This window comes from Hemitrygon akajei, chromosome 21, assembly GCF_048418815.1.
Source record: "Hemitrygon akajei chromosome 21, sHemAka1.3, whole genome shotgun sequence".
Lineage (NCBI taxonomy): Eukaryota > Metazoa > Chordata > Chondrichthyes > Myliobatiformes > Dasyatidae > Hemitrygon > Hemitrygon akajei.
In genome coordinates, this window is record NC_133144.1 from 69889364 (window position 1) to 69901722 (window position 12359).

The 12359-nt window shown below is 38.3% G+C and overlaps 1 protein-coding gene across 2 annotated transcripts in view; it reads right to left on the reverse strand.

The window, feature by feature from the left end:
* kat6b (K(lysine) acetyltransferase 6B) overlaps positions 1–12359 on the reverse strand; it is a 252441-nt gene that overhangs the window by 78883 nt on the left and 161199 nt on the right. For both annotated transcript variants that reach the window (XM_073025716.1, XM_073025715.1), the window contains exons 10-12: positions 9271–9412; positions 8074–8235; positions 4050–4143 (exon numbers count right to left, since the gene is read on the reverse strand). In XM_073025716.1, coding sequence (XP_072881817.1) covers positions 4050–4143; positions 8074–8235; positions 9271–9412 — 398 coding nt within the window. The remainder of the gene's footprint in view (positions 1–4049; positions 4144–8073; positions 8236–9270; positions 9413–12359) is intronic.

The window sequence follows — 12359 nt, forward strand, 5'->3', positions numbered from 1 at the left end:
ATTTTCCTTTCACAAATCCATGCTGACTTGTCTGATGATTTCACCTCTTTCCAAATGTGCTGTTGTCACATCTTTGATAACCGACTCTAGCATTTTCCCCACCACTGATGTCAGAATAACTGGTCTATAATTCCCCGGTTTTTCTCTCCCTCCTTTTTTAAAAAGTGGGATTACATTAGCCACCCTCCAAGCCTCAGGAACTAATCCAGAATCTAAGGAGTTTTGAAAAATTATCACCAATGCATCCACTATTTCTTGGGCTACTTCCTTAAGCACTCTGGGATGCAGACCATCTGGCCCTGGGGATTTATCTGTCTTTAATCCCTTCAATTTACCTAACACCACTTCCCTACTAACATGTATTTCCCTCAGTTCCTCCATCTCACTAGACCCTCGGTCCCTTCCTATTTCTGGAAGATTATTTATGTCCTCCTTAGTAAAGACAGAATCAAAGTAGTTATTCAATTGGTCTGCCATGTCCTTGTTCCCTATGATCAATTCACCTGTTTCTGACTGTAAGGGACCTACATTTGTCTTGATCAATCTTATTCTTTTCACATATCTATAAAAGCTTTTACAGTCAGTTTTTATGTTCCCTGCCAGCTTTCTGTCATAATCTTTTTTCCCTTTCCTAATTAATTCCTTTGTCCTCCTCTGCTGGTCTCTGAATTTCTCCCAGTCCTCAGGTGTGCCACTTTTTTTTGCTAATTTATGTGTTTCTTCTTTGGACTTGATACTATCCCTAATTTCCCTTGTCAGCCACGGGTGCACTACCTTCCCTGGTTTATTCTTTTGCCAAATTGGGATGAACAATTGTTGTAGTTCATCCATGCGATCTTTAAATGCTTGCCATTGCATATCCACCGTCAACCCTTTAAGTATCATTTGCCAGTCTATCTTAGCTAATTCACGTCTCATACCTTCAAAGTTACCCTTCTTTAAGTTCAGAACCTTTGTTTCTGAATTAACTATGTCACTCTCCATAAGATGAAGAGAGGCACTGATCATGTGGATAGCCAGAGGCTTTTTCCCCAGGGCTGAAATGTCTAACATGAGGGGGCATAGCTTTAAGGTGCTTGGAAGTAGGTACATGAGGGATGTCAGGGGTAAGTTTTTCACACAAAGAGTGGTGGATGTGTAGAGTTCACTGCCAGTGATTGTGGTGGAGGCGGATACAACAGGGTCTTTTAAGAGCCTCTTAGATAGGTACTTGGAGCTTAGAAAACTAGAGGGCTATGCAGTAGGGGAATTCTAGGCATTTTCTACTGTAGGTTACATGGTTGGCACAACATTGTGAGTTGAAGGGCCTGTAATGTGCTGTAGATTTCTATGTTCTATAAACATTGCTAACTTTAAGTCACCATGCCGAGTTGCTTATACTTGAAGTTCTAGATGAGAAACTGGCTAATACAAATGTCAAATACTGTCTACTGTGACAAATACTGCCAAATTCTGTTCACTATTTGCCAATATAGTGGCGGTGAGTTATCAGAGGATTGAAGAATAGGCGATGTTGCTCCGCTATTTAAGAAAGGTTCTAAACATAAACCGGGAAATTATAGGCCGGTGAGCCTTACATCAGTTGTGGAAAAGTTACTGGAAGGTATTTTAAGGGAACGGATATACAAGTATTTGGATAGACATGGACTGATTAAGGATAGTCAGCATGGCTTTGTGTGTGGTAGGTCATGTCTAACCAATCTTACAGAGTTTTTTTGATAAAAGAGTTGATGAAGAAATCTACATAGACTTCAGAAGGCATTTGATAAAATCCAACATGGGAGGTTGGACAAGAAGTTTCAGTCGCTCAGCATTCAAGATGAGGTAGTAAACTGGATTAGACATTGGCTTTGAGGCTTTATGGGAGAAGTCAGAGACTGGTAGTAGATTGCAGCTTCTGACTGGAGGCCTGTGACTAGTGGAGTGCTGCAGGGACTGGTGCTGGGTCCTTTGTTATTTGTCATCTATATCAATGATCTAGATGATAATGTGGTTAACTGAATCAGCAAATTTGCAGATGACATGTACATTGGGGGTGTAATGGACAGCGAGGAAGGCTATTGTGGCTTGCAGAGGGATCTGGACCAGCTGGAAAAATGGCAGATGGAACTTAATGTAGACAAGTGCGAGGTGTTACACTTCAGTAGGACCAACCAGAGTACAGGTCCATAATTCATTGCAAGTGGCGTCACAGATGGATAGGGTCATAAAAAAAGCTTTTGGCACATTGACCTTTCTTCATAAATCAAGGTATTGTGTACATGAGATGGGATGTTATGTTGAAGTTGTATTAGATGTTGCTGAGGTCTAGTTTAGAGTATTGTGTGCAGTTTTGGTCACGTACCTACAGGAAAGATGTAAATGAGGTTGAGAGAGTACAGAGAAAACTTGCAAGGATGTTGCCAGGTCTGGAGGACCTGAGTATAGGGAAAGATTGAATAGGTTAGGACTTTATTTCCTGGCACACAGAAGATTGAGAGGAGATTTGATAGAGGTATACAAAATTATGAGGGGTATAGATAGTGTAAATGCAAGTAGGCTTTTTTTCACAGAGGTTGGTTGCGATTGCAAACAGAGATCATGGGCTACGGGTGAAAGGTAAAATGTTTAAGGGGAATATGAGGGGTAACTTCTTCAGAGGGTCGTGAGGGTGTGGAATGAGTTGCCAGCACAAGTGGCGCATACAAGTTCAATTTCAACATTCAAGAGAAGTTTGGATAGGTACATGAATGGTAGAGGTATGGAGGGCTATGGTCTTGGTACAGGTCATTGGGCGTAGGCGGTTTAAGGGGTTTGCCATGGACTAGATGTGCTGAAGAAAGAGCCTGTATCTGTGGTGTATTTTTCTATGACTCTAAATACTGCAAAATATTGCCAAATACTGTCCACTATTTGACTGAACAGGTGACCAAATATGTTTTTTCTGTTATAAATAGGAAATAGAGAGTACAACTTCTTACACACATCTTATTATCTCAGAATTCTGCAATATGATCTCTATAGTGAAAGTTAAATGCACTATTAATACTTTCCTAAGCAAATGCATTTACCACTAACATGCTGAAAACCAATAAAAGGGGAAAAAATTATGATACCAAACAAATTTGGTAAAATGTATTCTACAGTTTGGTTAATACAGACCTTTTAAAGCACTTTGGGTTCTCTCGCCTGTTAATGAATGACTAAGTTTTGGCTACACCAGTAGTACAGTACAAGTCTAAAATTTCACACTTCTTATTTAATTTTGCTTGATTTAATCTTAATGTTTGAATCATGATAACTTTGTAAACAAATATTGTCAGTGGAAGCATTTGGTCTGTATTCAGGGATAGCAACAAAGAGATCAGTAATGGAATGTTGCTGTTCAAATATTTTCAGAGTTCATGCAGCCCTTTTGTAGGCCCATTAGAACAACATAAGAACCCTTGACAGAAGATATCACAAAGCCAGCGATTTTTCACTTCAAATTACCTCTAATGGTCATATATATTCATATGGTGACCTATGCTCCTAGGACATGGAAAGGCAGCTTGAGAAGCTGGCCTTTGCATCTTTAACACATTGCCACCAATTATATAAATATTTTGTGTAAGATGAAAGGAATATTCTTTTACAGGTCTTTGAAAGGGAAAATCATTCTTAAAGGTATTATTTAGCTGCTTCATCTATGATTCCTTCAGTATCATACTGCTTGAACTTAATATATGTATTTGCAAAAGCTTTAAATATATTACATTTCGCTTCAAATCAAAGTTTTGATCTTCAAAAAATACTGATTAAACTGATTACATCCTATTTCATTTTAATCCTTAACAATTTGCTTCAGCCTACTGGCTTTGCGTGCTGGAACATGCTTTGACTGTTGCATTCTTAAGACAAGCCGAGAGGAATCAGAAGGATAAAATTTCACACCTGAAAGAGTATCAAAGTCTCCAATATTTAATGACACACAAATCCAAGTAGCCACATCAAAAGTAAAAGCAGACATTTATCAATTTTTTAACCCATTATTTATCACAGCACTGAACCACGTGAAACAAAGCACTTACTGAAATCAATCAGGAATCTTCCAAAGCCTCGCCTTTGGTACTGGGGCATAATCATTATGCAGGAAACATTGTATTTCTGCTGGCAAAGCTTTTCCTGGGAGAACAAGAAATAGACCTAGTTTGTCATGAAATGCCAATGCAGACAACAGATATTACCTAGCAATGTCCTGGCAAAATGTCACAGTAATCTAGGGAAACACATTGCTAACAATAACTATATATGACAATACGTTAGAGTGGTGAGCTCAGCTCAGCTTCTGACACATTTGGATTCAAGTCAATAGATTCCTGCAAGTAGGACACAGGGAGGTAGAATGGTGAGAAAGGAATATGGCATGGTGTATTTATAGGTGGGGCACAGAATAGAAAATCTGGGAGGTTATGTTCAACTCTATTGAACACTGTACTTAGACTGTACTTGGCATACTGTGTGCAGTTAAAGCGTTACACTACTGCTCCTCCACTGTAATTTTTAATATAGCAGTGCAGGAGACACAGTGTCCATAGTTTCTTCTGAAATGTACTATAACCACAGTTAATATCTACATTTATAAAGTTACATTTTAGCACAAACTGTAATGCTAAATGTGATTTATATCACTTAAGTGTTATGTATGCCACTACTGAAAACAATTATAAATTTTAAAACACTTTAATATTTTTCTGTAATCAACATTTAGCAGGGAATCAATGCACAATATGCAATATAAATTACACATCACTTTAATCTAAAAACAGTTTCAAAGCTAGCAGGTGAATGGATAGTTTCGATAGATGAACACTTTTGTTTTTCCCATACTAGATCAACATTCACATTATGGATAAGAATAAATCAGTCACAAGAGATCAGCAGGCACCCCTATTCTTCCAACACAATCCCTGCAACATTGTATAGGAAACCTAGATTCAACTTCACACACTTGTTTCAAAACGAGATCAGACAAATGAACACAGAAATCCAGAGCCTTTCCATTCCTGATGATGATGAAGGAAGCCAGATTGATCAGAATTAATTACCACTTTGAATTTAATTGGGACAAAATTCAGTCTCAACAAATATTGGATGTCATCATGATAATGATTCTGATGTTCCGATTGGCATATGCCAATCAGAAGATCAGAATCATTATCATGGATAAGGAGACCATTCTACCCACTGAACTCTGCAGAATAATCTGAGTTCCATTTCCCTGCTCTTTCTCAGTTGCTGCAAACCTTTTTGCCTTTGTGACATAACTATCCATTCTCTATCTAAAACAGTGATTATTATCTTCTATTATTTTTAAAGGCAACAGGTTCTAGACCATAACCATACTTTGTGTAAAACAATTTATTTCTCAGGTACCCTGTACTTTTTGCCTTTCACTTTTTAATCCGTGTCCAAGAAATCTTTCTGCACTCACTCTAAGATCTTCATATACAAAACAAACAGAATTGGATGTAACACTCCACCCGTGGATTGTGGACTAACTACAATTTGATATAGGTTCAGTGGAACTTCCCTGCCTTTGAATGCAATGCTTCCTGTATATTCCGTATGTTTTTCAACTGCTCTCACAACATAGTCTGTCAGCTTCAAAGATTTAGGCATTTACACTCAGATCCTTCTTGTTGGCACATTCTTTACAATTTTGACAGTATGTCTTTGGACTTTGGAGGAAACTGGACCACCCAGCGAAAACACATTCCATGGAGAGGATGTCTAAAGACTCCTTAAAGAGGACACTGGGAAAGAACTTCGATGCCCTGAAATGTAATAATGTCGCACTAACTGTTATGCCACCATGGCATCAGTCTGTCGGGAAGTCCTGGGAAGGTCCCCCACTCTGTGAGGCTTACATATTAAAGAAACCATTCTCAATCATATTAACAGAAAATAAGAGGGGCATTCACACCATTCGCAGGTATGAAATGTTCACAAGAAATTGTTAAAATGGACCACTTGCTACATAGAATCAACAAATATTGACAATACAACGTAGTCTCAAACCCAAAAGAGAGACATTTCTACAATTGCACTTTTACAAGATACTCAGCTGAAATTCAGGTTTTAGAGTACACTCTTACATTAACAAATTTACTTTGTACAGTCCTTCTCAGACCTAGACCTTTATACCTGCAATTATATTTTTATCCTAGTTTGGATGTGACACCAGCTATGAATAATGGCATTTACAACTACTTAGCAGATCTACATATGAGGATATTGTACATTGAGAATTTTCTGGTTGAAAGTTTATAATTTAGTACTGCTGATCATTCACAGCAGTAGTCTTCAAGGCATATAAAACTATTGTAACTAAACTGAGAAGACTCGAATTTATATTGTGCTTTCATATCTATATTGGGAAACAGGTGGGGTTCTGGTTTAATATAGTCCAGAAACAGCATGCTTGATGGTGCTGTGCTCTCTCTGTATTGCTTAACGTGCAAATTTTCATTATGTGTTTGCCATTGAGGAGGAATCATTAACCTGAGTCAAGGTAAGGGTGCTACCACTAAGCCAAGGCTGACATGTGCTAATAAGTAATGGAAATTACTGGTTTTCCTGTGTTAAGAATATATGTCCTAGAACAGGCCTTCTGAATGACTAAGAATATGAATTTTATAAAAAACCTTCATAAATTACCATGGATTTATTTAAAAAGAACTTAAACCAATGCTGCCAGCATTCTATATTTCACTGTCAAATTCTCAATTGTTGTATCTGGTGAGCAGAACAACAACTTCATAACTGCATTGCACAATTTAGATTAAAGTCAATACTTAAATTAATTTCCAAGTTAATTATCATAATTCAGGTTCAATTTAAAAAGGCAAAAGTCCATGCAACCTTCAAATCAATTTACAAAATAGCAACATTTTATCATCAGCTTGTTATTGGCATCATATTATCAGCAGATAACTCTACAGCATACGTGATGTGTACAGAGAAACTGATTCTGCGTGTAGAACTGTGTCCACATGTCTGGACATAATTAATTATTGATTGAACATCAAAATTAGATGATTATGATTCATTGAATTTTCTGAACATCCAGTTGCCATTTGAGTTGGTCAGTCTCAAGAATGAGTTAATGAAACTACAGGACAAAGTTAATAACTGTTTAGTGTTGATTGACTGTCTCACCAACATTTCCAGTGAGCTCCTTTTGTTGTTTATATCCACACCCAACTATGATCATCCCATCTCTTATTCTTTTCCTGTAACAATCTGCTCTGCCTCCACTGTTACTATTTTGGCATTTTCCCCATTGTCCTTTTCAAACTTTTTCCACTCTCATTTAACTTGTTTACCTGTATCAAGAGCTCAGGGAGAGACTACCATTTAACACTGCTCTGCTTACCCACTTATATCTATAAATCCCTCATACAGTATATCACTATAACAGATAATAGGGAAAATACATTTTATTGCTCTACAGGAGTTGTTATATTCATTCAGATGATTTATCAGATTTTCCAATAACTTATTTAGTAGACAAGTGAAACTGCACATATTAACGAAGGAAGATTTGTCAAAGAAGAACACTAGGATTGAAAGGGCAGGGAAGCAAGGTTGTTGGAATTTTCTGCAGCATGGTAGATATTTGAGAAGATGGTCACTGTGCTTGGGCAGTGAAAATTGCAAATATACAGCGACTTGAATATTTCAATGTGGCAACAAAATGAGCAAAAAAAATTAGATTAATATGTTTTATTGTAATTGACAGCTACCACTTAGGTGGTCTTTATAGGCTGGTGCTTTATGAGGGTTAACTTCTTACTCCTAACAATCAGAATTTGTACGGTATAAATGTTTGTAAAGTATGGAATTAAAAGAAAGTGCTACAAAAATAGGCGTGATAAAAAACTACTTTACATTAATTACATTTGTTAATCTTCTCAGTATTAATTAATGAGAACATGTAATCTCAATGAATATTTTGACTAAGATCATTTAACCCAACTGCTCCTACATGTCAACTCAGGAAGGTGGGAGGAGAAGCTGGTTTGCTCAATAATTTACATCTGGAACACTTACCTTAGAGAAGTAACCAACAAGATGACAGCCCTTTTCATCATTTTTAGTTAATACGTAGAAAAGAAATGGCTCAACATCATAGTAAAGTGTCTTATGGTCCAGGAAAAGCTTGGCTAATAGGCAGAGGTTTTGACAGTATATCTTACTGATATTTCCATCAACCTATAAATGGGAGTGCAGAGTTACACACATTCTCTTATCCATTACAAAGCAACTTATTCAAAACCTGCTTCAACATATTCAACTAAATTACCTAATTGATATCTATACCTAGGTACCATGAGAATGTGGTTACTTAACAACCTCAAATAAAAGCTGCTAACATTGGATGGAATCACCATATAATTATCATCCTGTTCCAAAAGGAATTACTGATATTTGTTCTCCAATACATTGCCCTCCAATTCTTTATGCTTAAAGCCAGTATTTATGTCCAATATTTAATTACATAGCTTCCTTTGAAAGGACAATTGTGCGCTCACAGCATCATTAAACTGCAACTCCATTTTAATGGAATATAAAATAATGTTATCAATGAAAGTTACAAACATTTGAAAACTATTTTAGTTTTATAATTGGTGCAGCATATAAATTTGCAGTCCATCCACTAGGGCACATTTATGCTACACATTGTATTAGCTGAACTTTATTGGGTAAACCTGGAGTAAAAGGCTGAAGTGATTCTACAACAATGTGTAGTTGGGAATAATGCAGTGTTCTCTCTGGGGTCTGTTTGGCTTCAAGTTAAGCTGATATTTTCAGGTTTAAAATGAAGCATAACTATTTCAAATAATATTCTCCTCAATGACTGGTGCAAATTCATCATGAAGTGACCCTCAACTCATAAAAGAACTTCAAGAACCACACATTTCAAAAATGCCACATGCAAATTTCTTGAATGTATTTCAATCTTAGTTGAATTATTAATTTATAAGAATTTGCACAAAATTTACTCTGTATGAATAGAGACAACAGCTTCTACAAAGGTAAAGTGAATGGCTCAAGAAATTAGTTGGATTTACAAATATTTATTAAATTAGTAAATAACCAAAATACACTTCAAAAAGAATACCATTTTCCAGCAGCAACCTGAGACAAGTACACTGCTAAAATAATTTTTTTTCAAAGGCTCAGGTGATAATATGGAATTATTTTTCATTTACTACATTAACAATATCTGAATTTTTAACATTTTACCTCAAATATTGACAGATCATTTTTCCGGTATATTTCATTAGCAGGTGGATGGAACCAGCCACATTTTTTTGCATGCCTCTGCAAAATGTTCCGACTCTTCATGTACTTCAGACAAAACTCACATAGGTAAAGCTTTGGTAGCCTACAAAAGATGTTTGGAATTAATGTTAATGCCTAACTTGTTAATTAACATCTCTGAAGATCTATCCTGGGCCCAACACATTGATGCAATTACCAAGAAGACACAACAGCAGCGATACTTTGTTAGGAATTTGAGTAAACTTGGTAACCAAAGACTCACGTAAATTTCTACAGATGTACTGTAGAGAGCATTCTAACTTGTTGCATTGCCATCTAGTGCAGAGGGACCTATGCACAGGATCGGAAAAAGCTGCAGAATGTTGCCAATGCAACCAGCTCCATCATAGGCACTAGCCTCCTCAGTATTCAGGACATCTTCAAAAGGCGATGCCTCAAAAAAAGTTGCATCCATCATTAAGGATCCCCATCACCTACGACATGCCCTCTTCTCATTGCTACCATCAAGGAGGTGGTACAGGAACCTGGAGCCACACACTCAATGTCTTACAAACAGCTTCTTCACACAGATTTTGTACATATATTATAATATATATATAATCTGTAGTTTTTTATTGCAATGTACTGCTGCCAAAACAACATATTTCGTGACATACTCTACTGTTATTAAACCTGATTCTGATTCTGCTAAACAGTGAAAACTCATTGGTTAGTAATTAATTTTGTGTGAGTGAACATTCTGTACAAGTATTGTCAACCACAAGATGAACAATAACCCTTGTACAATTTACAACATGCTGATGATTCTGAGATGCCTTAAGCCATCTACAATGTTACCAGGTGATCTTCCAATTTTCTACATCAACAAATTGGGTGAGTTGGTAAGATAATATACAGTATTGCACCTGATGAATGTTAGCATAGTAATTATAAAGGGCATGAATACTTTTTTCGCCTCACAAGCAACACACACAAAATGCTGGTGAAACACAGCAGGCCAGGCAGCATCTATAGGGAGGAGCGCTGTCGACGTTTTGGGCCGAGACCCTTCGTCAGGACTAACTGAAAGGAAAGATAGTAAGAGATTTGAAAGTAGGAGGGGGAGGGGAAAATGCAAAATGATAGAAGACCGGAGGGGGTGGGGTGAAGCTGAGAGCCAGAAAGGTGATTGGCAAAAGGGATACAGAGCTAGAGAAGGGAAAGGATCATGGGACAGGCAGCCTAGGGAGAAAGAAAGGGGGAGGGGAGCACCAGAAGGAGAAGGAGAACAGGCAGAGTGATGGGCAGAGAGAGAGAAAAAAACAACTAAATATGTCAGGGATGGGGTAAGGAGGGGAGGAGGGGCATTAACGGAAGTTAGAGAAGTCAATGTAAATGTCATCAGGTTGGAGGCTACCCAGCCGGTATATAAGGTGTTGTTCCTCCAACCTGAGTTTGGATTCATTTTGACAATAGAGGAGGCCATGGATAGACATATCAGAATGGGAATGGGACGTGGAATTAAAATGTGTGGCCACTGGGAGATCCTGCTTTTTCTGGCAGACCTAGCGTAGGTGTTCAGCGAAATAGTCTCCCAGTCTGCGTCGGGTCTCACCAATATATAAAAGGCCACACTGGGAGCACTGGACGCAGTATACCACACCAGCCGACTTACAGGTGAAGTGTCGCCTCACCTGGAAGGACTGTCTGGGGCCCTGAATGGTGGTGAGGGAGGAAGTGTAAGGGCAGGTGTAGCACTTGTTCCATTTACAAGGATAAGTGACAGGAGGGAGATCGGTGGGAAGGGATGTCTATCCATGGCTTCCTCTACTTTCAAGGTGAAGCCACACTCAGATTGGAGGAACACCTTATATACCGGCTGGGTAGCCTCCAACCTGATGGCATGAACATTGACTTCTCTAACTTCTGTTAATGCCCCTCCTCCCCTTCTTACCCCATCCCTGATATATTGTTTTTTTTTTGTTTTCCCCCACCCCCTTTTTTCTTTCTCTCTCTGCCCATCACACTGGCTGTTCTCCTTCTCCCTCTGGTGCTCCCCTCCCCGTTTCTTTCTCCCTAGGCCTCCCGTCCCATGATCCTTTCCCTTCTCTAGCTCTGTATCCCTTTTTGCCAATCACCTTTCTGGCTCTCAGCTTCACCTTACCCCCTCCTGTCTTCTCCTATCATTTTGCATTTTCCCCTCCCCCTCCTACTTTCAAATCTTTTACCATCTTTCCTTTCAGTTAGTCCTGATGAAGGGTCTCAGCCTGAAACATCAACAGCGGTTCTCCCTATAGATGGTACCTGGCCTGCTGCGTTCCACCAGCATTTTGTGTGTTGCTTGAATTTCCAGCATCTGCAGATTTCCTCGTGTTTTGCCTCACAATTTTGGTTTTTAATTTTTAGTACACTATTGACAGGTTTTGGAATTTTTCTTTGGATTTGACATGATGCACAATGTTTTGTAGACTAACTTAAAAATCCTACTTCAATACATTTTAAATTTAGTAAATGAGACAGCAAAATGTGAAAAATAGTTATGGGGGCTGAATACTTTTTCAAGGCACTATATATGATCAAATGTCTTTTAAGCATTGTAACGGTACCCACCTGTATCATTTCTTCCGGCAGTTTGGCCCATATATTCAAAGGTTTATTGACCAAGTTACCAGGAAAGTGGATGAAGGCAAGGCAGTGGATGTTATCTTAATGGACTTTAGTAAGGCATTTGACAAGGTCCCACACGGGAGGTGAGTCAAGAAGGTTCATGGCTTTGTGAGAGAAGACAGAGAATGGTAGTAGAGGGTTGCCTCTCTGACTGGAGGCCTGTGACTAGTAATGTGCCACAGGGATTGGTGCTGGGTTCTTTGTTGATTGTCATCTATAACAATGATCTGGATGGTAATGTGGTTAACTGGATCAGCAAATTTGCAGATGACACAAAGATTACGGCTTTAGTGGACAAAGAGGAAAGCTTCATGGCTTGCACATGGATCTCCATCAACTGGTAAAACGGGCAGAAAAATGGCAAATGGAACTTAGATGTGAGGTATTGCACTTTGGTAGGATCA